The 24005-nt window shown below is 38.2% G+C and overlaps 5 protein-coding genes across 11 annotated transcripts; 2 read left to right on the top strand and 3 right to left on the bottom strand.

The window, feature by feature from the left end:
• Positions 1-1704: 1704 nt before the first annotated feature.
• On the top strand, positions 1705-6298 carry LOC104809976 (probable pectate lyase 13). The gene is made up of 5 exons (XM_010536119.2): positions 1705-2223; positions 2322-2447; positions 2811-3600; positions 4654-4859; positions 5923-6298. The coding sequence occupies exons 1-5, from the start codon at positions 2084-2086 to the stop codon at positions 6212-6214; spliced, it is 1554 nt and encodes a 517-aa protein (XP_010534421.1). The 5' UTR covers positions 1705-2083; the 3' UTR covers positions 6215-6298.
• A 30-nt stretch (positions 6299-6328) lies between these two features.
• On the bottom strand, positions 6329-8475 carry LOC104809975 (serine/threonine protein phosphatase 2A 57 kDa regulatory subunit B' epsilon isoform). 3 transcript variants are annotated; one of them, XM_010536116.1, is made up of 2 exons: positions 7014-8472; positions 6329-6827 (listed from the first exon to the last, which is right to left on the bottom strand). In XM_010536116.1, the coding sequence occupies exons 1-2, from the start codon at positions 8169-8171 to the stop codon at positions 6513-6515; spliced, it is 1473 nt and encodes a 490-aa protein (XP_010534418.1). In that variant the 5' UTR covers positions 8172-8472; the 3' UTR covers positions 6329-6512. The 3 variants fall into 3 exon arrangements, with proteins under 3 accessions (XP_010534418.1, XP_010534420.1, XP_019057713.1); XM_010536118.1 differs by having other exon boundaries at positions 6788-6877; positions 7014-8475; XM_019202168.1 differs by having other exon boundaries at positions 6791-6882; positions 7014-8475.
• Positions 8476-11729: 3254 nt separating this feature from the next.
• Positions 11730-14064, bottom strand: LOC104809977 (protein NUCLEAR FUSION DEFECTIVE 4-like). Its single transcript, XM_010536121.1, has 2 exons — positions 13435-14064; positions 11730-13120 (listed from the first exon to the last, which is right to left on the bottom strand). The coding sequence occupies exons 1-2, from the start codon at positions 14000-14002 to the stop codon at positions 11907-11909; spliced, it is 1782 nt and encodes a 593-aa protein (XP_010534423.1). The 5' UTR covers positions 14003-14064; the 3' UTR covers positions 11730-11906.
• Positions 14065-18816: 4752 nt separating this feature from the next.
• LOC104809978 (glycine-rich RNA-binding protein RZ1B) lies at positions 18817-21854 on the bottom strand. 3 transcript variants are annotated; one of them, XM_010536122.1, is made up of 4 exons: positions 21744-21854; positions 21485-21624; positions 19413-19939; positions 18817-19238 (listed from the first exon to the last, which is right to left on the bottom strand). In XM_010536122.1, exons 1-4 carry the CDS (start codon positions 21745-21747, stop codon positions 19001-19003), a joined length of 909 nt encoding a protein of 302 aa, XP_010534424.1. In that variant the 5' UTR covers positions 21748-21854; the 3' UTR covers positions 18817-19000. The 3 variants fall into 3 exon arrangements, with proteins under 3 accessions (XP_010534424.1, XP_010534426.1, XP_010534425.1); XM_010536124.1 differs by lacking the exon at positions 21744-21854 and having other exon boundaries at positions 20596-21737; XM_010536123.1 differs by lacking the exon at positions 21744-21854 and having other exon boundaries at positions 20591-21737.
• A 128-nt stretch (positions 21855-21982) lies between these two features.
• LOC104809979 lies at positions 21983-23812 on the top strand. 3 transcript variants are annotated; one of them, XM_010536125.2, is made up of 6 exons: positions 21983-22053; positions 22164-22395; positions 22607-22905; positions 23133-23255; positions 23342-23404; positions 23509-23812. In XM_010536125.2, the coding sequence occupies exons 2-6, from the start codon at positions 22197-22199 to the stop codon at positions 23584-23586; spliced, it is 762 nt and encodes a 253-aa protein (XP_010534427.1). In that variant the 5' UTR covers positions 21983-22053; positions 22164-22196; the 3' UTR covers positions 23587-23812. The 3 variants fall into 3 exon arrangements, with proteins under 3 accessions (XP_010534427.1, XP_010534430.1, XP_010534429.1); XM_010536128.2 differs by having other exon boundaries at positions 23351-23404; XM_010536127.2 differs by having other exon boundaries at positions 21988-22053; positions 22181-22395.
• The last annotated feature ends 193 nt before the right edge of the window (positions 23813-24005 follow it).

The raw sequence follows: 24005 nt of genomic DNA on the forward strand, positions 1-24005 counted from the left end.
GCTCTTCGTATTGACATTTTATGCGGTTTATATTTTGGTCAATCTATATTGGAAATTGAACCTATCCATTGTTTCGTTTTTTTGTTCGGTTTCCTCGTGTAGTCAGCGTTTTTTAATTTCGTGGAACCAAAAGTGGAGGAAATTTCAAATATATGCAGCTTTTTCATAAATTAAATTTCCAAAATAAATGCAAATATATGGCAAAATAGCCTTCGGATTTGAAAAAAAGAAAGAAAATAAGGGCCTTCAGAAGAAAAAAAAATGGTGTTCTAAAATTGATAGTTTGGTCACGTCATAAGATGATGATTGAGGAGGAAATTTCTACGTAAACCCATGTTAATAGCTGCATCTTTAGATTAGTCATTGGAAAAAAAAAACAAATTCTAGAGAATATTGTAAAATTAAATAGTAAATTTTCATAACATTTCTAAAACTTTTGCGATGAACAAAGGAGAATCGACATAAAAATACTATACTTTTTTCATGTTAGCGATTAAATACTATATTTTTTCTAAGCAAATAAAACCTGAATTAATTATATTTGATCACTAAATTATCGTATTTTAAAATTATTAGACAATATACCTTTATTTCGTAACAATAATGACGAAAGACTGACGTGATATTAACGAAACTGTCAATCACTCTCCTTCCCCGCCCACGGGCTCGAACATGGACCTCTAAGACAATTGACTCCCCTAACCACCTTTACAACTAGAGTTGCAACCAATGAATTTCCCAATCTTTCATTTGTGGTTATTAGGATATATTTTAAAATAATTTAAAAAGATTCTAAAACTTTTTAAGAAATTTAAGATAGAGATGATAATATCTTGTTATGTCATTCTCTGAAAAAAAATTGTTTTAAAAATTCATTTCAAATCCTATAAATCATGTTATGTCAAGTTTTATTATATTATACCATTTTTTTTTATTTTTTTGTGTTTGTTATGGTGATCGACGTATATTGATGGTAATGGTGACAATGGTGATGATTGTTATGTTTTGTTGGTCTTGTTAGAGTTCGATGTATCAATGGATTTGGAGATAGATGAATAAAAAGGGAGTGAAACATAAAAGAAAATTGATATGTAATAAAAAAAATCTACGAGAGAGAAGATAATCTAGCGGTGATTGTGACAATATCACAATTATGGTTGCAACATTTTGATGTTAAATCCAATGGTTGGTGGTCCAGTGGTTGAGAGATGATAAAGTCATCCTCAAAATTCTGGGTTCGATTCCACTGGTGGGGAGTGATATAATTTTTAGACAAAAAATAGTCCATATATAAAGGTTGATCTCAGGTCTAGGGTGGATGTAGTCGGGTCGAAGGTCTAGGAACAATCTTGGTTATAAAAAAAAATATATTTTGATGTTAATTTGGTTAGAAGGATGGTGGAATTGTAGAAGTAGCGAGAGAATAAAATCTAAATGGTTACATAATAAAGACAGATATATTTTTTTTTAAACTACTAAGATAAAGGATAAAAGAAATGAATTTTCTGATAGACAATATTGAAACTTAGGGGAAAAAAGTATATAGAAATAAAATGAATACTTTTAGTATTTACTAACAAAAGCTCCAAGCCTTTGTCTGCAACATAGAGTGGGCTCTGTCTAGGCCCAACATTTACCACAATTCCCCAAACTCCATTAGCCCTCATGGTATAGAAAGAGGGAGAATGTGTTGTAAAGAGAGAGAGAGAGAGAGAGAGAGAGAGAGAGAGAAATCTAAGGCAAAATCCCAAAGGCAAAGCTGATTTGATTTGTCGCCAAACTAAACTCAGTGTTCTCTGAAACAAAGCTTCTTCTTCTTCTTCAAGGTTTCTCTCTCTCTCTCCAATGTGTACCCAAAAGCGGCTGTCCTCTCTTCCCTCCTCCTCTCTCATTCTTGAAAATTTTCAGAGCCCATTTCAACTCTCATTCTTCTGACACTCTCACTTCGTTAGACCATGCCCTGTTTGCTTCCGACCGGATCTCCATTTTCTCTCTGTCTCTGCTTCCAACCTCGCCGGGAAAATCTCGTCTCTTTTCTCAGTAACCAAACACACAAGCCCACCATAACAATCCGCCATTAACGATGGTTTCTCTGTTGTCCGTCACTGTTTACTTGTTTTCCCTCTTCAGCACTCTCTCTCCACTCACCGAATCCACTTCCCTCAACACCACTCTCCCTCACCAACACCCATTTCCCGATTCCGTCGCTCTCGATGTCCTAAGGTAAATGCTCTGGTTCCCCACACATTTTCCCGGAAAATGCTGGATTTTCCCGGAAAACCGAGCTGCATTTCTCAAATCTTTTCCTCTTTTTCTCGCAGGAGAGTGAACGCGTCGTTTTCACGGAGACGCCTAGGATCTTCGCCCTCGTCGTCGTCGTCGTCCTCATCGTCTTCGTGCCTCACCGGGAACCCGATCGACGACTGTTGGAAATGCGATCCAAACTGGTCATCGAACCGACAAAGGCTGGCAGACTGCTCCATCGGCTTCGGTCGGGGCACTCTCGGCGGTAAAAACGGTCGGATCTACGTCGTAACAGACTCCTCCGACAACAATCCGGCGAACCCAACTCCCGGAACCCTCCGACACGCCGTAATCCAAACGGAGCCTCTCTGGATCGTCTTCTCCGGCAACATGTTCATCAAACTCAGACACGAGCTCATTATCAACAGCTTCAAAACCATCGACGGTCGGGGAGCGATGGTCCACATCACCGGAAACGGCTGTCTCACTCTCCAATACGTCCAACACGTGATCATCCACAATGTCCACATCTACGACTGCAGACCCTCCGGCGGCGATCCAAACTGGTCATCGAACCGACAAAGGCTGGCAGACTGCTCCATCGGCTTCGGTCGGGGCACTCTCGGCGGTAAAAACGGTCGGATCTACGTCGTAACAGACTCCTCCGACAACAATCCGGCGAACCCAACTCCCGGAACCCTCCGACACGCCGTAATCCAAACGGAGCCTCTCTGGATCGTCTTCTCCGGCAACATGTTCATCAAACTCAGACACGAGCTCATTATCAACAGCTTCAAAACCATCGACGGTCGGGGAGCGATGGTCCACATCACCGGAAACGGCTGTCTCACTCTCCAATACGTCCAACACGTGATCATCCACAATGTCCAAACTGTCGACTGCAGCCCCTCCGGCGGAGCCGTCGTGGCTTCGTCGCCGACTCACGCCGGGAAACGAGGGAGGTCCGACGGAGACGGGATCTCCATATTCGGGTCGCAGAAGATCTGGGTCGACCACTGTTCACTGAGCCACTGCACCGACGGGCTAATCGACGCGGTGATGGGCTCGTCGGCGATCACGATCTCGAACAACTACTTCTCGCACCACGACGAGGTGATGCTTCTGGGTCACGACGACAGCTACATGATGGATTCGGGGATGCAGGTTACGATCGCGTTCAACCATTTCGGGCAGGGACTGGTTCAGAGGATGCCGAGATGTCGGAGAGGGTACATTCATGTCGTGAACAATGATTTCACGTCGTGGAAGATGTACGCCATTGGAGGAAGTGGTAATCCCACCATTAACAGCCAGGGGAATCGCTACACTGCGCCTTCCGATCCAAGCGCCAAAGAGGTGAACATCAAAATTCCTCGATTTCACTCTCCGATTCAACTTTTTTTTTACCGTTCTTTCTTTTTTTTTTTTTTTGCGATGAAAATGATGAAAGATAGCATGAATTGGGCAAAAGGTTGTCCTTTTTCGAATGAATTAATTTTTGAAAACGACCCTGTTTTAGATATTTTTTGTTACTAAACCCTAAATATTTATATGTTTGAGGTTTAGATTTCTTTTAATTGCGTATTAAAGATTATCCTTTTGGATATTTTCATACATTTTCGTAATTTTTTTCCCCGAGTATATAGCTCTAATTCTGTTGCTTAGCATTTGGAAAACACGAGTCTTGCTCGTTCTTTGCTTTTTGGTTGTTGTCCTGAAAGTTTTAGGTTTATACATTTCTTTTTCTTATGTTTAAGCATTTAATCAGTCATATTTAGTTTTTTAGTATTCTATGACACAACACAAGCCCTAGTTTGTTTTAATAAAAAAAAAAAAAGAACTTTACACATAATCTATTGAATTTGGCCCCAAATTGTCGAAATTTCAGTTATTTCTGCAAATTAATTATAATGTAGGGTTGAAACCCGTGAACTCTTTTTTTTTTCTGAAAAAGAATTTGTGAACTTTTTTTTTTTGGGTAATGTCATTCGTCATTCGTACTGACTGCTTAGTGAATCCAGTTAATATCCAGACGACGAGTAGGTCTGCTTCTGTTTTCCTCGCTGTCCCCTTTTTGTATCATTTAAAGACGAAAGAAATATCTCAAAATATCGAAATTTCCCAAAGTTTTAATCTTTCAAGTAAAAATGTTCACATCTTTTTCGCACTTTTTTTATAAAACAAATATAGTATATAATAAATTAGTGAATCCAGAGAATCTTTACCCTACGGGGCAGAGTGGACAGAGCGGTGGATGACAGCCAACCATGTGGTCTGCTGCTCCTCTGTCTTTGTATTGTATTGCATTGTTTGTCCTTTCACTTTTACGCTTTTAGGGTTTCACGCGCTGCGGAGGCGCGTGGCTTCCAAACGCGGTCGCTAAGAATTTGGGATTGTGGATTGAAAAAGGTGACGAAGAGGGTGGACACGAGGGACGGGGATTGGGCGGACTGGAACTGGAGGACGGAAGGGGACATGATGGCGAACGGAGCTTTCTTCGTGCCGTCCGGAGATGGACTGAGCTCTCTCTACTCGAAGGCCTCCAGCCTCGAACCCAAGGCCGCTGCCCTCGTCGACCACCTCACCCTCAACGCCGGTGTCTTCGGTGGGCCCAGGTACTTTTCCCCACTATTTCTTTTAAATATTTATTTAGATTTATAGGATAACACCTCAGTTAATGGGATGCATTAATCATATTATATACTTAGAACAAAATGTAGTTTTAATCTCCTTATATTGGTATGAAATTGTAAAAATAACCTTTGGCAAATATATACTTGTTAAATATTGAAGAAAAAAGGACTTCGTAAATCTAAAATTGTTTTACATGTTGGAGTTTGGAGGTGTTTGTGGGTCCACCTGATATTGTCTAAATCCACTTGCATTTTTTTTATATAAAAGTTCTTTTACGACCTATCTAATCTATATACGCGTCTTGTATACTATATTATATATATATATATATATATATATATTATATTTTGTTTAAAAATGAGTTATTGGTTGTTACAAATTTGATTATGGTTCGCATAAATTTTGGACACCGACCTCATTTAATTGTTTTGAAAATTTGGGTTTGTCCATATTCACCATAAAAGCATGTGGGTTCTCCCTTTGGGGGGGGGGGGCGCCAAAATTAGTGTTAATTTATTCGTTTTCGTCAAAATATAACATTAGAGAATAGATTATGACATCTTACGTCAAAGACAACTCTGCTAATGTTGTCTCGATTAGCAATTAGGTTGCTAACAAGAAATTCGGTGGGAGTTAATATTTATGTTCCCATCAAAATTTCGAACAAAATTAACAATTTCGAAAACCCATTTCTTTGCCATTTACTAGCAATTATTGGAATCATCTTCGACATCTAATTTTGAAAAAAATAAAATAAGATTATTGGGCAAGTGGAAATGCTGACGTAGGATGATGGTGTTTATAAGTGTGTGGTCCCTACATGTAAATAAATGTGATTCCTTTCTCTATGCTTTTTGGTCCCACTGCCCTCACATTCATGCAGACTTTTACACTCACCTCCTCTTTTGCTGTATCATATGATTAGAGGTTCAAATAATCACATAACAAGTTATGCAAATTTGTGCAAAAAAGATTCAAGATTTGCAATTGGGTCATTGCCCATATTGATGATTCGTTACAAATCTTTCAAAAATATTTGATCAGGGACTACGGCGGAGGCGGAGGCGGAGGCGATTCATACGGCGGCGGATTCGGAGGCAGCGGCACCAACAACATTGGTGGAACCCAAGGCGGTGGCGGTGGCGATGGCGGTGGCAGTAGCAGTGGCGATAACAACATCTTCGAGATGATATTTGGGAGCCACGCGCCACCACGCGCCGGTGGGAGCGTCTCGTCCTCAACCGCTCTGTTCTTGTCTTTGCTAACGACTTGTGTTGCGTACACTCTCGTGACCGGCCGATTTGATGCTGCATTGTCATCAACTCTATTACTGTAGCAGATGATTAAGATGGGTTTTTTTATATTTATTTTTGCATATTTAAATGAAAGGAAAGAAAATTTGTCTGAGGGTCCACCATTATTTCCCCTTGGCATGTGATACGATATGATATGAAGGCACAGTCCAAATGCAAATGTATTTACATCGATCCATGGTTTTCCATTAGGGTTCATAGAAAAAGACGTCGAATATAAATTCAACACTACACTGACTTAACACAGATTACAAGATCGATCTCTCGTGCAAGGATCTATAGAGAAGTTAACCAAGAAAACAGTGATCTTCTCCCGGCTTTTCAGTTGCCGGTGGAATCCGAGGACGCAGCGTCTTGTTCGAGCCGCTGCCAAGTAAGCTGCCGCCTCTGCGACAATTCAGAGGCCTTGGCCTCGTTCTCGGGATGTTGCTTCTCGCACTCCTCGAACAGATCGGAGTCCATCTCGAGGAACATCCTCCGGACGTTCACCGAGAGACCGTGGACGGCCTGGTTCCAGTGCCCTTTCATGTTCTTCTCCAAGGCCTCGAAGATTATGGGGAATATCGTGTCTTTGTTCTGAGCGATCAGTCCTACTATGTGCTCGTTGTTCCACAAGAAAAGGGCTCTTTCCGCTACCTGCATTCCGTACATCTTTATCAGAAGCTGAGTTCCTTCACGGATGAACCCTAAACTGACCAATGTAAACAAAGTTACGATGCTCTTGTTCGGAATATAACTTTTCTATAACCGAACTCGAATATAACCAAACCAAAATTCGGAATGGCCACCTCTACAGACATGTGATGAGAACGAGAGAATAACCTGGAAATGGGAGCTATTAAGACATTTTCCGATCTGTCTGAACAGAGGAATGACGAATTGTTGGAACTCCGAAGGCTCGGTGGCATCCAAAATCTCTTCCAACTCCCCCAAGAACAGAACCTCCTTCTGGCAATTCGTTAATGGCCAATACTTCAGTAGTCCCCTAATCACAGTATCCGCCAATCTGTAATCTTTCTCCACGAACTGCGTCACGCAAAACGCTAACTGCTGGTGATAAACCGATATGCCCTTCGGCTTGTGGAGCGGCAGAATCACCTTCACTAGAAACAGTCTGTGTTCTTCCCTCATTGGAACCGTGAATCCAGTGATCACACTCCCTAGTATCTCCAGGAGTTCTCCGATTCCGACACATCTCTCTGTCTCGTACAAGAATCTGTAGAAGATGTTGTATATCGAGTTTCTGATGAAGGGTCGATGGAATATGAACTTTCCGTATATCCTGTGAAGAACCGTTTTCAGGTATTCCCTTTCCCTCGGATCCTCCGAATCGAAAAGATTGAGCAAACCCGAGACGAAGACGTGGCTTATGAATTTCTTCGCGGTCCTCGTCTCGATCTCGGACGATACGACGTACCGCAGGAGAAGCTCGTAGACGAGCTGCAAGTGCGGCCACGAGGGCTCGAGGAAAGTCTCTTCCTCTTCGGGATCGTTCCCTTCGGGAGGAGCCCCCGTGTTTTCGTGGTGAGCCGGAGGGAGACAGCGGAAGATATTCGCGGACACCATCCTTATCAACTCCCCTTGCATCGTCTCGTTAACTTTGCCCGAATTCGAGTGGAGGAAATTCACGAGCTCGAGCAATGTCTGCCTCTTGATCTCTTTCTCTCGAGGCATGATCAATGTATCCGAGAAATCGCAGAGGCAGCTGCACATATGAGCCTTCTTCATGAAGAGCATTGCCCGATCCGACGAGGAAACGTCCTTCAGAAGGGGAAGAACTTCGAGGACGGGAGCCGATGCGAATATCGGATGGTTCGGGGTTCGGGACGGGGATTGACCCACGGATTGCGAATCTCCGTTGTTCCCGGACGCAGAAGCCGTGTTCCGGCCGCCGAATAGGACGTTGCCGGAGATATCTTGGTGGTGTTGATCCGATTTGTTGAATTTCTTCTGACCCAGTTTCATGATCTTGTTGAACATCTTCTCTGTCTCCTCGGTTTCCCAAGATTCTCCAAGTTTTTCTCGTTCAATCGCCTGATCGAAACCCTTGATTCGGTTTTCTTGCTCGTTTCGAAATTCTCTCGGGGATTTCGAATGATTTCACATTTGCGTATGAAGAAGTTTTACCTCTTTATGGTTGGAATGATGGGGAAATCTGAGATCGTAGAAAGGGGAAGCATTTGGGGGGTCACCCAATTGGGAATTATGTTTGGCTAACGAGAAAATGAGAGAAAAGTTCATTCTCCATACTCGAAGATGATTCAGGATGATGACACGAGACGGGAAAGTTCGGTTTCTTTTTTTTTTTCTAGAGAGAGTTTTTGTTTGGTCGGAATTTCAAAATTCAGTTATTTAGCCAAACTCCCACAGGATTAATATTTTCATAATGACCCTCTAATTTCTAAACATTTATGAATTAACCCTCTAGGAACCTAATCACTCAAACTTTCAATGTATTCGCAAAGATTATTGCCCCTTGTTCAAAATAATTGACATATTGCTTGTCTCTAAATCGATAATGGCGCTACAAGACTTTAGGTTCTTAATTGCAGAAGAAGAAGAAGAAGAGAAGCTTCAGCTTGAAGCAGAAGGTTTGAAAAGAGATTTCGTTCATTATAAAACGCTAAAATCTAGAGAATGAAGAACCATTTTTTTTTTGTTATAAGGAAGACGAATTCGGAGGTAGAATCGAACTATTATACGAAGGAATATTGGCATTTGATTACTGTATGGTTCAGTTGTTTACACGGTTTGGTATAGTTTTTATTTTGGTTTTGTAGATAGCTGGTTCTGTTTTCATTCTATTAGAGTTGTAGTGTGGATTTTTCGGTTTTTTGGTTTTTTAAATGTATCTAAATTAGGGGTGATCGTTTCAGTATCCGATTCGGTTCGGTTATTTCGGTTTTACAAAAATAGATACCAATCATTTATTATATTATATTAGGTTCGATTTCGGTTTTTATTAAAAAAAATAGATATTCTTAAGAAAATTTCTGATTTTCGGATTTTTTTAAAATTCGGTTCGTATCGATTCGGTTTCGGAAAATTCGATTTTCAAAAAAAAAATATCTTTCATTAATTTTGAACGGTTTGATTTAAGAAAAATACCTTAATTTTTAACTAGATACGGTTACGATAAACCATACCAAAACATTCATCTCTAATCTAAATATAGTATTTTTATTAAAATAAAAATTCAAAAATTATTCCAAACTTTTTGCTTTTTTTATAAAAAAAATATGATATATGAGTTCTCTATAGCTTCTGTTTTTTTTTCTCTTTTTCTTTTCATTCATATTTGAATTTGATTATCCATTTCTTAAATAAATTCGGTGCATATTTCTTATTCTCCATATTCTTCGAATTATGTGTTACTCAATTGAGATCCATATTTGAATCCTCGATTTGGTATGATGCAGATTTTTCCAATTTAAATCTTGTACATGAAAAAACAAGTTGGTGATTCAAATTATAATCTTTAATCTGTTTCGACTTTTCTCTCCATGCTTTTCTGTGGATGGGATGTGTTTGCAACATTTTCATCTCTCTTTTTATTTTAAATTTTGAAATTTATAAATTTTGCGTTTGAAATTTTTCATACCAATAACTAGGGATGTCAAACGAGCCTGCTCGGACCAGCTCGTTTCGAGCCAGTTCATTTTCAGCCCAGCTCGTTAAGCCCATTTTTATTTGGATCAGAAAATTCCTGGCTCAGCCTAAGTCGCTTAGCTCGCGAGCCAGCTCCCGAGCCGGCTCATATTTTTCTAAATATCTAAAAAAAATCATATCAAATTATATAAAATCATTTCCAAATGATATATCAACATAAAAAGAACATACCAATACATTCAAATCATACTTATATTCACAATCAAAATCCATATACAAAAAATCATTTCCAAATAGACAAAATCATAATCCATCTATGTATAAAAAACCATTTTCAGATCTTAATCCATCCATATACAATTAGATCTTAATCCATATACAAAAAACCATCTTCAGATCAAAATATCATACCAACAATATCAACACTTTCAAGTTTCAACATAAAAATTTTTTTAACTTCAGCTCCCGAGCCAGCTCACGAGCCAGCCGAGCTAGTTCGTTTGGGTTCAGCTCGTGGTGAGCTGGTTCACTCAGCCCATTTTTATTTGGGTTCAGATATTCTTGGCTCGGCTCGCTAAAAAAGGAGCCAACCTCGAGCCGGCTCGCGAGCTCGGCTCGTTTTGACATCCTACCAATAACTCGTGAACGTTTTCAATATACAGTGGATGTACATGGACCAGAAAATGGATCACGTGGGAAATATTCTCGCACGTATGTGTTTTTGCGTCCACGCTTACGACTCGTAGTGACGACATCTCACGACGAGGATAGCCCTAGATTTCCCGCATAATTACAAACTTATCCATAACCATAAATATATATAAATAAAACCATTAAAATCAAAATGGAAAAAAAGTCCAAAGCAAAGTCGTCCACTTGCAATAATTATGCTTTTATATATAGAAGATATATGTTCAAAGCCCTTTCACCACACCAACTCGCAAGCGAGGCGACCCAAAACACTAAAAGACAAAAACTCAATCACACACTAAAAGATATAATAATAACGCAAAAAAAAAAAGAGATTTGTAAAGTGTGAACAAAAAAATAGACCGTATTTTCAAAATGTGCCAAAAAAAATTGTGACCTTTGCTAATTATATATATATATATATATATATTTAAATATCCTTAAACAGTGAAGGTTATCTTTTTCTCTCTTTAAAAAAAATCAAACTGTTTTTTTTATTTAAAGGCGATTTCTGAGTATTTTTAATTTTTTATGATTCTATTGTGATGGAGCTTTAGGGTTTTGAAAATAAATCTTATTGATTCACAAATGATAATTACGAGAAGTATATACAATTAGAGAGGAGAGATTTTAGGAAAGATTACATAAGATTAAATCAATCAGAAAAGATTAGAAAAGATTTTCCTAGATACGTGTATAATGCTATCATGCCCCCGCAAGATCGGTCTCAGAAGCAAGGCCGATCTTGGTACGAAGAAGGTCGAAACGTTGTCGGGGAAGTGGCTTTGTGAGAGTGTCTGCGAGCTGATCAGATGAGGAGACGTGAGCTACACGGAGTTTCTTGGCTTGTACGAGACCTCGGATGTAGTGATAATCGATAGCAATGTGCTTCATGCGTGAATGAAATACCGGATTCGCCGAGAGATAGGTAGCACCAATATTATCACAGTAAATCACCGGCATGTCGGGTATTGGAATTCCAAGCTCGGAGAGAAGAGATAGAATCCATTGGACTTCAGAGGCAGTGGAGGAGACAGATTTGTACTCGGCTTCGGTAGATGACTTCGCCGCAAACCGTTGTTTCTTCGATGACCATGAGATCGGGTTCTTGACAAGATAAACAATGAAAGCACCGGTGGAAGTAAAATCATCACGATTACCTCCCCAATCTGCATCCGAAAAGGCATGAAGAATGGGAGAGGATGTGCTGGAGAGAAAGATTAAATCAATCAGAAAAGATTAGAAAAGATTTTCCTAGATACGTGTATAATGCTATCATATTGCATTTTCCTGTTTAAAAAAAAAATACAAAGAGCTTGACAATAACTAATTCCCCACTTGGTCAGTAGAAAAATTTGCTTACAAAAGTATTTCACCGCTCGTAAATTCGTAAATAAAATGATTAGAATTGTACTTTTAATCTTCCCTACGAGATATTTTCCCCATTGCCATCTCCATCTCCGCGGCTTTCGCCTCCTCTCTGAACTTCTTGTAGATATCGCTCTTGTAGAATTTCTTCGTCCTCGCCACCAAAACGGCCGACACCAACACTCCGAACAGCGTCACGGCCGTTATTATAATGAACGAAAGCTTGAAACATTCGGTCCCGTTGCACGTCAAGTCCTCGCCCTCTCTCCGTTTTAGTCCCAACGCTCGCATTTGCTTCTCGGCCTCCTTGTCGTACAAATGGCCCGCAACCCGAACGTTGAGCAGGTACGCTCCGATCGGGCTCGCCACGGACCCGAAGTTATACAACGTGGAGTAGTATTTGAGCCCGAAGATCTCGGATATTATAGCGAATAGGAGCGGCCATTGCGCCCCGAAGCAGAACCCGATGATCACCGAGGCGACGTAGAGGCCGCCCGGAACGTTAAAGGCGATGAGGAGGTGACCGATGCAGGATATGAAGAGGATGATGGTGAGGAGTAGCGGCCGTGGGAACTTGTACTTGATCAAGAAGATTTCGGACACAACTCCTGAAGTCACGCGACCGAAGTAGTTCCATATGCTTACGAGGGATACGAACGTGCTGATGCTGCGTTTAGGGTAGCCGAGAGAGCCTCCGATCTGTCCGAGGTTGTCTATAGCCGTCAACGTCCCTCCGACACCGCAGATCGTGGCCAAGAACAGGATCAGCATGTCGACGCTGAACAATGCTTGCAAGATCGTGTAGTCCTCTCCTCTATCCGGAGGACTAAACACCGTCGTCCAGCACGAACGCGACTTCGCCTTCTCCTCCTTCTCCTCCTCGTTAGAGACATCCTCGTTCTTGCTGTTGTCCTTGTTGTTTGTGTCTGAATCTATGGCGGCGGGCTTCTCGGTTATGATATCGAGAGGCGAGGGATCGTTCAAGGCGGATTGTTTCTCCTTCCAGAGCCTCTGTTCTTCGATGACAACCACAATGATCGGTAAGAGAAGCAGCAAGATTACGACGCCGGCACTGCCTCCGTACTCGCTGCGAGTAAAACCGGAAAGTTTGTCGGTGATGATGACGATCATGAGGAAGGTCGCGAGCCCTAGAGATATGTAGAGGAAGTTGTAGAACACCTTCAGCTCGTTCGGTTGCCGGACAACTCTCATTATCCTTATCGTCCTCAAGAACGCGAAGGAGATTGCGGCTGGTAACCAACCTGCAATTGTCACGATCACACAAACGGCATTCCCATCAGAAAGGGTTGATCCTCGTTTTTTTCTTGGATTCCGAAAGAAACCCTTTTCGCTAACCATGTTCTGAAGCCAAACTAAGCGCAAGATCATATAAACAGATCGAATTTGAATGATCAAGATCCTGTTTTTTCTATCGATCTCAATTACAAGCCTTCTAATTAAGATTCGAAGCTGTAAGAATCAAGAATCGTTTCAAACTAGTTATTGTGGTCAGCCCTTGTCTCGTCTCGCCCACATAACCAAAAAACAGAGCACCCAGATGAGGTCAAAGACATACCGATCAACAGGATCAAAGACTTGGTATCGTCTCCATAGAAAGCATGGTAAAGCTGGGTGATGATGGCGCCGCTGAGGCCGACATAACCCTTGAGAATCCCCAACACAACTCCCCTAGACTCCGGGAAGTTTTTGACGCACGTGACGAGAGCTCCCGTGTTGGCGAAAGACTGAGAATTCGCGCCGACACAAATGTACAGACACATGTGCCACACGTGCGGTTTAGGGATCCGCTTCGTGACGGCCAACCAGATCATGAAGTAGCCGAAGAAATTGAGGATCGCTCCGATGGAGAGGACGACCCACGGGGGGGTGACCTCGTTGATGAGACCCGACAAGACACCGACGTTGGCTCCGAGGTCTTTGAAGAAACTGAGGAGGTTGAGCGTTGTTTGGTCGTAGCCCAACGTGTGTTTGATCTCGTTTGAGTACAGGCCGAACATGTACGTTGCTCCTGCGGTAGACATGATGAGAAGACTCGCGAAGAACATGAACCATCTTCCGGTCATGATTTGCGCCGCCAGGCTCGTCGCCGGAGCTCCGCCTCCGCCGGGACTCGCCGCCACCATTTTCGAGTGTGAGAGCTCTTGTTCTGTGTTTGTGAAGAGGTTTTTGATGGAGTTTTTTGGGTGGTTTCTTGTTGGGTTTTATAAGCACGAAATGGGCGTGACAGAGAGATGGAGAAGAGAAGACCGACGTGTTATGGTTCGTCGTTGACTTGGGATAGTGAAACTTTGGAAAAAAAAATTAGATTTTGGATATTGGATATATATTATATGTAATGAAACATGTTTTACATTTATTAAAAGGGTATTGCTGCAAAATCTTCCAAAAATCACGATGATTCATTCCACTAATAGATAATATTGTCCTGATACAAACTTTACTTTTTATGAAATATATATATTAATGCTGGTGTGGATAATTACTAATAGCAAGTAAATATAATTTTAATAAAGGCTGTCTACAGATACACCAAGAAAAGGTATAATTTAATAATTATTGTCTACTATGATTGTAAACTCATATGGTCCTGAGTGGGGACCACAAAAGATTTTCCATTCTTTTAAAAAAATAAATAAATATAGTTTTTCATCATTTAATGGTTCAATGGAATGTATAAATTAAAACCTACTTGTTCTTATTTCAAATTGCATTGGGAAAATTCGACAATGCGATGGAATCTATTAAAAGAAAAAAAAATACAGTTATTAATGAGAATCCCGTAATTAAAAAAAATTAAAATACTTAAATCGTATTCACAATTTTTAAGAAACTGAAAAAAAATCATATATATTCTTATTTAAAAGTGAAATATAATTAATATTTATTAAGTTCATTAGAATTGACTAGTTTTAACTAAAGAAAAAATTGAAAATTATTTAAAAAATCTAAAAATGATAACTAGTTTGAAATAAAAAATTTTGTCGATAGCGTCAACTATCGAGAATCCGAGGGAGTATAAATTAGCGGAGTCATGACAATTTGTGGTATATATATATACACACATATATAGTAGAGGTCGTGTAGTCTTTTTTTAATACATTAAATTAAAATCACTTAATTAAATACTAATCTGTACCAAACCAAGTCGGTCAGTAATGGATTCTTTGACTTGACTGATAAAATAACATCTAGAAACATTAACATTTTTTTAATCCAATGGTTATAATAAATAACTATTATTCGGAGAAATTATATCATCTGAATTGATTAAGGTAATCAACGGTCAATCATTCAGGGTTAGCTTAAGTGATAAACCAATATTTTAAAGATATATACATCCAAGCGTCGAGTTCGAATCCTCACGAATTAAATACGATTTACATCTTTAAAAAAAATTATCATATAGTATATGTTAATCTCGAATTAATTTGTATTAAGTATAAATATATTATATACTACCATTTAAGAGGATTGATTGAGTTTATATGATTGATATCATATATGAAGATTTTTGTAATGAAATTCATATATTAATGATACAAGAAATAATATATAACATTATGAAAATCCGAAGCGAAACAAAACCAAGTTAATTAGAAGTATATTTGTCCAAAATTAAAAAACCATTAATACAAAAAGAATAACACGTTTCACATAAAAATGTGTGCATCAAATATCCAAACGTATTGAATTCAACAGTAAGAATAACTTTGAAATAAATATTTCTTTAAACATATTTAAGTTTCCAAAAAATTATATACTATTAAAAAAATATACTCTCCTAAGAGATACACACACGAGGCAAACAAACCTACGTTGTGAAAGGTGGAGCACATGTCCCCTCTCTAATTAAAAAAAAATGGTAATTCTTACATAAATTTTATAAAATTACGAAGAAAATTATCAAATACCCCCATAAAAATATCATTTGATTCTATAAAATGAATATCCTTCTTATATTTTTTTTAGATTCGCCACTATATATATATATATATATATATATATATATATATTTATTGAGATGGTCTCGAGTTGATCTTCGATAGTTAATAAAAACAAATCTTAAAAACCTAATTGGTGTATATTTATGTTTATTGTGTTTCTACTTTTCACCAAAGTTAATTTAAAATATCATAACACACACACATATACATATATATGTATATGATAATCAAAATAAAAAAGGCTAAAGGTTTTATTTCTCTTAATTTGACCGCAGTTTGAATTCGTGTATCTTTGCCAAGTAAATGTAAACGAAGAATCTTATATATTCGAATGAACAAAAAAAAAAAGAAGGTAAGATTCTCTTGGGCATGTGTTAGGAGCAGTGTATCTTAAAATACTACATATTTATTTCCTATGCGAGAAACGAATAATTAAAAAAATTCAGATTCGATTTTATTTTCATCGACATATTCTACGTATAGTTCCTATGATCATGCAAAAACAAAGCATACTTTATAGAAACAGACGTCATGCATTTTGAAAACTAAACCCTAAGAACATTGTGACGTGCAAACTACATACATATATATACGGACCATAAATATCGGGAATATGTCTTTCCTCATACAATTCGCCTGATTGATTAGTAAACTAATTTTGAGTTATGTAATTATAGTGATGACCAAATTATATAAGTATTATAATTTGATAATATTGTTGAATAGTCGACCGGTGGATATATGTCTAACTCATGAAGTGTTTTGATTCCACAAATAAACTATAAAGAAGTGTAGGATTATTATGTGAACCGAAGCATCTCTTCCATAATATTTTATTCGTTTATTCTATTTTTTGGTGGGGGAAAGTCATATAAATATATATAGCGAGTTCACGGAAAAAGAAAATTCTACCACAACAAACAATAACAACTAATAATAATAATAACAAAAATAATAATTCAAAGAGAAACAATGAACCACATTTCTTACCGTCATCATTCAAGACAAGATTGAAATGAATAATATATATTGTTCTTTCTAAGTTTATACTTTGTTTTTTAAATTTGGTTTTATCAATGTTCGGTTTCAATTCAATTCACGTGTTTGATTTTTATCTGAAAGTCTAGGATTAGGTTTTATTTGGTGAGTAACTAAATGAATATAATTTTGATAAATATCAAAATTAATTAATTATTAAAGTAAACCAAAAAATCGAGTAAATTAAAATAGGGATTGATTAATAAACCATATAACAAGTCACATGCTGCTTTTTTTTTTCTAACTCCAAAATAAATTGTCTTCATTTTTTCTTTAAATTGATACTATAATTTTATTAGAAGTGAGTCCATTTTACTTGCGTATTGGATGAGTGTATTTCTTAATTCTTACAAACAAATGTTGACAATTTCAAAACGTCTATATCGCACTACCAAAACACAAAGACTATAAATTAAATATCAAATCTTATCCTATAGTCGCACATATATGGATATTTCTACATAAAGATTTGAGATTGGTAGAGTTCCATTAAATATTAGGACTCAGTATAAATGTATATAATCAATATTGTTATATCAAATATCGATTTACTCGTTTAATAAACTCTATAATATTTCACTCATATATATATATATATATATATATATATATATGTATGTAACATTTGTAAATAACGAATTGCACAACTAAACACTTGTCTGAAAATTTTAAGTGTGCAAGTATTATGGAATTCTATCTTCTTTAGAGAAACGAAGACTTCTTTGTTACTTTGCTTAAGTCAACTTAAGACTTTTTAAAAGTCATATGAAGACAACATTTTTATGAATTTGAATGCAACAAAAAAAAAGGGAACCCAATACAAATAAAAATGAAAAGAAACGAAAAAAAGATGGACAGAAATTGGTTCTATTATTATTTTTTTAAATATAGGATTCGAATCAAAGTCAATTGGGATTGTAACGGCACTATTCAAATTTAAATAATTTGAAATAAAATCTTGAAAATAATTGGAATCGTAGAGAAGTGGGTGTTCAAATTTATTTTTCCTGTAAAGAAGTCAATGGTTACAAGCTAGAGTCGTAGATGTGGAACCATCCTTCAACTTTCATGATTTCATATTTAATTTTCCAGTCAATGCCTATGAATGTCTATTTCACTTCCATAGCATAAATGTAATTAATGCCCCTTGATTAGATGATTATTGTATACCATGATTTGTCATATTTATTTTAGCACCAATAATATATTTTCGAAAAAAAATGATTTATTGTTATTAATTAATTATGAGGTGTTAGATGCATAGCTTAGCATTGGTAGTTATTTTTTTTAATAAAACTTTGTTGTATTATTCATTCAACCAAATAATATATATATATATATATATATATATAGATATAAATATAGAGTAAACTTAATCTCACTAGAAAATTATAAATTAGTTCTATTAGGGCATTAGCTAATATTAATAAATTGAACCAAATTACTGTATAGATGATACTGTTGTTTAAATTGAACGAAATGCAACGGCGAGAATATAAATGTATATGCCTAAAAACCGATCGTGATGTTATATCATCACATTAATTTATCACGTCATCGTTAAAAAATACAACCTAAATTCTTATATGTACACATACATACATACATATGATATGTGTATGTGTATATATGTTATGTAATGTATGAATGTGTATGTGTATATATATAAACATATATATATATATACACATATACATCCATACATGCATACATATACATATGATGTGTGATGCATGTGTACATATAGGTGCGTATGTATATGACATCATCATGGTTATAAAAAAAAAATATACATATTCATATTTATGGGCGAACGAAGATTTCCACGATTGATTTTTTTTTGTTTGACTATGTATCGAACAAATATCAGAAATAAATAATAATTCCATTCGCGTTGCATGTCCATATATATATATATATATATATATATATATATATATCACTTTGGAACGAGGTTCAACAATATCTATACATACGATATGCATAGACCGGAGACTAATCATCTGATTACGGTAATCTCAAAACACAAACAAAACAAAACATCAGATGTAGAATCGGATTTCTATTCACCCAATTCACAAAATCCAAAAGAAAGGTTCCATTGGTTGGCAATTTCTTTTCTTGTCATTTTTCATTCACCTACCAACGATCAAACGAAGAGGCTCGTTCCACAGCCCGGCTCGGCCGGCTGTAAGGACCAGGCCGAGCTCTCTGGCCTCTCCCCTCATCCCGTGGTGTTGGCCTCGCTGCCCCACCGTACCTGTCATTCATCCCCCTCGCGTAAGAATCCCTCTCGTACCCTCTCACTTTCCCGCCATATCGTTCCGACCCGCCATACCTATCCCCCCCTAACCGATCTCCAGGTGGCACGGCGTACCTGCAGCATCATTGTATCGAAGATGAGGACAGTTTCCTTCCCAAAAAGACAAACGACACAGTGTCTTGGACCACAAAACCAAATTGGTATTTGGTTTTCAGTTCATACCAGGTTTAAATGAGATCCACAAGTTCTAGTTCCCACAAACAAAAAAATGTGGATGAAAACACTTACCTTTCGAATTCATATTGATCACGAGCTCGTCCATATCTGTCTCCCCTCTCTAAACGGTCCCTGACATTATAGGTTCCACCACCATATCGTTCATCCACGTAACGATCACGTTCCCAGAAGTGCTCACGATCTCCAAAGTGATGATCTCGGCGTCCATTTCCATTGAATTCACCGGATCTAGAACGCAATGATAACAAATCTCTTGGACCGCTTTGCCCGGCACCAATTGATGGGCAGTCTCGGGCCCAATGGCCAGGCCGTCCACACTTGAAGCACTCGTCCTCAGCTATGGCGGGTGCTCCTCCCCTATAGCTAACCTTGCCACGAGATGAGTAGCCAGCACCCCCTCTTTGAGAATGATCTAAATCATCTCCCCCAATCTTGGGTTCGGCTTTGTTCACAGAGATGACCCTTTCACCAAACTCCCTCCCATGCATATGCTTAATTGCATCATCTGCTCCTCGGCGGTCGGAAAATGTGATAAATCCAAATCCACGTGAACGACCTGTCTCTTTCTCCACCATGATCTACAAATGTACACCGAAAGTGATGACGCCATTAAGTAGCTTAAGTGCAACCAAAACAAGAGGTAACAAGGAAACCACGTTCTCATATGGAACCAACAGACCAGGAATGACATAGCATGGACATAGAAGTAAATATATGTTTTGTCTTCTTCATGCAAGATACCTCGCAAGAACGTTAGATTCTGAACAACACAAAAGTTAACTAATTTATCCTGAAAAGTAAATATATGTTTTTTACATTATAAACTGTTCCAAGTCAATCATTTGGTGAAGGTGATAAACCATTGGCAGAAGAAGAAAGTATAAACGAAAGACAAGCCACCAAAGTATAAGATAAGGTTTGTCTGCTCATAAAAGTACAGAGGAAACCATCAGTACACATAAAAGTCATGATTCGAAACACTCGGTCACATAACAGCCAAAAACTGATTGGCAACTCTATGTGTCATGCAGAAGCACATTTTCAAAGGGAAAGTTATGTGGGAAAGAAAGACTTTTGCAGCTTTCTTTACATTGGTGAAAGTTAGTCTACAATCTTCCTTATCGGAAGTCTATGAAATTCAGAACAATGAGTATCAAGGAAGAAAACATGATAAATCCGTCTGCACCAGATGTGAAATTAGAAACAAAGGCAATAAGCAGATAGCTTACGTTACCGTTTGTTATAGAATGCAGCAGAAGTGGCACAATCAGAAAAATTCTCAAGCAAATAGACGAATAGCAAGACTCTTTCGTCTGATAACGGGTGATCTTCTACCATATTACTGACTTAGTAGGAATATAATACTGATGCAGAATAATCATCAGAAAACGAATATCAAATATCCTTCTCAGTGCTCTCATCACTACAATGCAGCAGTTGCTCTTTTGAAGTCTTCATAATCACATACCACAATGTCACAAAGCAATGATCTGCCTGTACCTTGTTTCTTGTCTCCAACTTTATACGGCCACAACAATGAGTGTCATAACATCATTTCTCAAGCTAAGTCCGCTAAAAGAAAGGCCGGCATTCTGAACATGACATTTATAGACCAACCAGGCAACCATTTATCATCTCGTGAGTTCCTTTCCATCAATATTAATTAGTTAGAAATGCTTCAATATCCCGCCAATGGTACTTCGAGGGCATAGCGAAATGATCTCATAGAGACCATTTCAGAGATACTACTGAAGGCGGTACCTCAATCAAATCAAAAGGGCAGGAGGGAAACCAGCTCCAGCTACATGCATATGGCACTGCCCTGATTGATGTTTTAGCAACACAAAAATAAACATGCTTGGCTGCAACAGTTGAAATATCTTAGTGACCACCAGGTTCGATCATGGATTGGTTACTGAGGTATTTTGGGTTTCATCCAGACAAAGCTCCTACATTCCCAGATCCATGGTTCACTCCAAAACACAGATTCGAACATGGGTCTCTGAAATTTCCAATTGTCCTTCGAACCACTCGGCAAACAAGACAACAACAATGCAGGACCAAGCAAAGAACGAAGACTCAAGGAACATAAGGCATCTGATTTAGAAAAGCGGATCGGAGACCTGACACTCGACGATTTTGCCGAAGCGGCCAAAAGTGTGCTCGAGCTGTCTCTCTTTGACGTCCCGCGATAATCCTCCCACGAAGATTCTGTTCTCCAGCTTGCCTTCTCCTTCTCTCTCTCTCTCATCGTGCAATCTCACTGCGCCAAAAGAGAAACAAAAAAACGATTAACCAACCAAGATTCACTTAAGCTAACCCAAACCCTAAAATCCGACTGTTCCCAAATAAAATTTCCCAAGAACCAGAACCCCCTCGTACTCATAGACGTCTGATTTGCAAAATTTCCACCACAGAGACGACGAGTTAGGTAAGGAAATTTTATGGGCTTCGATGAGAGGAGAAACCCTAAAAGGTTAAAGACTTAAAGAAGAAGAACCCCTGCATTGACGGGTTGTACCTTTGTATCCAGAGTACAACATTATTTGGACTGTAGGTCATTTACTAAAACACCCTTAACTGATTTTTATAATTACTAAAATCCTTTAAACCCTAATTCCCGTCTCCTTGTTTGTTTATCGCTCTTGCGCTTGAAGTTGCCGGCCCTGTGACTACCCTTGCAACACTGACGGTACGAAATCTCTCTCCGTTTGTTCATTCTGTGACAAATTTCTTCCTTTGCAGGTTTTCTTTGGTTCTTTTTGAGTTCCAAATCAAGGGTTTGAAGTTTTGTAGTTATAGGTTTGTTGCCTCTGCAGATTCGAAGCATCGAAAATGATAAAGAGACGATTCTACAGGCTTGAACATGGTGAAAGAGACAGTGGATCCGATTCTTCTTCCTTCTCTTCTGACTCCGAGGTTGAGACAGAAGATTTAGCAGAGTCCGAGGATGATGTCGCTGCAGAGGTGTCGGAAGATGATTCTTTGTCGGAGCGTAACGAAGAGGATGATGAACCCAGCCCTGCTTCGTCAGGTTTAATTCTCTCTTCTCCATTACATGATACATCTCTCTACTTCTGTGATTGTACGTAAGAACAGAGAATGGCTTGAAAGCTTGCACACTCTTTTCGAAGTAATTGACGAGTAACACGAAAATCGCCTTCCTTTTCCTTTGATTGAATGCATCGAAATTGGTTGATACGCTTTCTTTAGCTGTCTCTGAGTATTGGAACTTGCTATGGCAGGTCCTGTAAATGCCGATAGTCGCAGTGACAACGTTAACGTTGATGTTGGTGTTGATGATGACGATGACGATTCTGATCATGCTGATGAATATAGAGAGAAAATGAGAAAGACGAAAGTATCTTCTCGACCTGGTTTTGAAGCACTGTCTACTAAATTTGATGCTGTGGGTGAGAAGGAAGAACATGACCAAGATATCCCAGATTGTATGATAAGATGCAAGTCAGTTTTCAAATGCAGATACTGTCCAAATACCATTTGTCTGAATGATGCAACGATGCGAGCACATGTTGCGTCAAAGGTAAAAAGATGAATCTTTCTTGCTGTTTCTGAGAAGAACTGGAATTTTATCAAGAACTTATAATATGATGCATCGCTAGTGAAGTGTTGAACTCGTTTTATTGCGTGATTCAGTTTATGCATTGTGTTAGGTGTTGTTTGACCTTTTACCAGACCAAATGAAACAGATTATAATGCAGTTTCTCTTCAAGATTACACATTCAGAATAAGGGCTTGTTTTCATTGCAGAAACACGCTCGTTCAGAGAGATTACTAAAGCAAGGAAAATCCAATGGCATTGACAGTGATGGAGAAGTGGATAACCAGGAGGTTACTGAAGAGACACATGTTCTTGACGCTAATTTAGTGCAGGTTTTCCATCCAAATCCAATATTTTAGTGAATGTGAAACGTTCTTCTGATGGGTTTCTAACTAAACCTTTGAAAACCAAACCGTAGGAGAAACAGAAAAGGGGAAGCAAGAGATCAAGAAGACAGCTCAAAAGGAAGGAAAATGTAAAGGTATCTTATAATGTACTATGGCCCTTTTGATCATGCCTGGTTTTGGTTCATTAGTCTGTTGAATCGATTTAGATTCATGTGATAGTTTGATGCAAATCTTTCAGGAAACAACCAACAAGAATGGAGAAGATGTGGAGATTGCCAAACTGCCTAAAAAGAAAAGGGCACAGACGAAGGGCTGAAGCCACCGTTCTTGAAGCAATATGCATACGAAGTGGAAAGATTCACCGATTCGCTGTAAGATTACAGAGGAGATGTCGAAGAAGAAGAAGAATGATTGGCTGGTTGGTTGAGTCTAGATGATGATTATATTTGATGTGTAGTGTTACATGGAATCAGATTGAAACTCTAAAAGAGATGTACTTTTGATATTAAAGTTATCAAGTCCATGCAATTTTTGATCCATAAGTGCTGTTACATCTTGGTTTTGTTACGCTTGCAAGGAGCTTCTCGTAGGTGTGTGTCGGTAAGGTCAATTAATAAAAATCGGCAATGTTTTCAAAAACGAATTATCCAAAAAATTTCAATGGTAATCATTTTCAGAGAATTGATTTTACGGATCCGAATCAAATTTTTTTAAAAAATTTAAAAAACAGATTTT

This window comes from Tarenaya hassleriana, unplaced genomic scaffold (assembly GCF_000463585.1).
Source record: "Tarenaya hassleriana unplaced genomic scaffold, ASM46358v1 Cleome17, whole genome shotgun sequence".
In the NCBI taxonomy this organism is placed as follows: domain Eukaryota; kingdom Viridiplantae; phylum Streptophyta; class Magnoliopsida; order Brassicales; family Cleomaceae; genus Tarenaya; species Tarenaya hassleriana.

Coding starts and splice junctions, on each gene's coding strand:
- LOC104809978 (XM_010536122.1), bottom strand. Junction 19,940..21,484: donor GCAAAATCGTCGAGTGTCAG/GTCTCCGATCCG, acceptor GTACATTTGTAG/ATCATGGTGGAGAAAGAGAC. Junction 19,239..19,412: donor GATCAATATGAATTCGAAAG/GTAAGTGTTTTC, acceptor ATGATGCTGCAG/GTACGCCGTGCCACCTGGAG.
- LOC104809977 (XM_010536121.1), bottom strand. CDS start 14,002: ATGGTGGCGGCGAGTCCCGGCGGAGGCGGAGCTCCGGCGACGAGCCTG. Junction 13,121..13,434: donor GTCTTTGATCCTGTTGATCG/GTATGTCTTTGA, acceptor TGACAATTGCAG/GTTGGTTACCAGCCGCAATC.
- LOC104809975 (XM_010536116.1), bottom strand. CDS start 8,171: ATGTTCAACAAGATCATGAAACTGGGTCAGAAGAAATTCAACAAATCG. Junction 6,828..7,013: donor TTAATAGCTCCCATTTCCAG/GTTATTCTCTCG, acceptor TACGGAATGCAG/GTAGCGGAAAGAGCCCTTTT.
- LOC104809976 (XM_010536119.2), top strand. CDS start 2,084: ATGGTTTCTCTGTTGTCCGTCACTGTTTACTTGTTTTCCCTCTTCAGC. Junction 2,224..2,321: donor GTCGCTCTCGATGTCCTAAG/GTAAATGCTCTG, acceptor TTTTTCTCGCAG/GAGAGTGAACGCGTCGTTTT. Junction 4,860..5,922: donor GGTGTCTTCGGTGGGCCCAG/GTACTTTTCCCC, acceptor ATATTTGATCAG/GGACTACGGCGGAGGCGGAG.
- LOC104809979 (XM_010536125.2), top strand. CDS start 22,197: ATGATAAAGAGACGATTCTACAGGCTTGAACATGGTGAAAGAGACAGT. Junction 23,256..23,341: donor TTGACGCTAATTTAGTGCAG/GTTTTCCATCCA, acceptor ACCAAACCGTAG/GAGAAACAGAAAAGGGGAAG. Junction 23,405..23,508: donor AAAGGAAGGAAAATGTAAAG/GTATCTTATAAT, acceptor CAAATCTTTCAG/GAAACAACCAACAAGAATGG.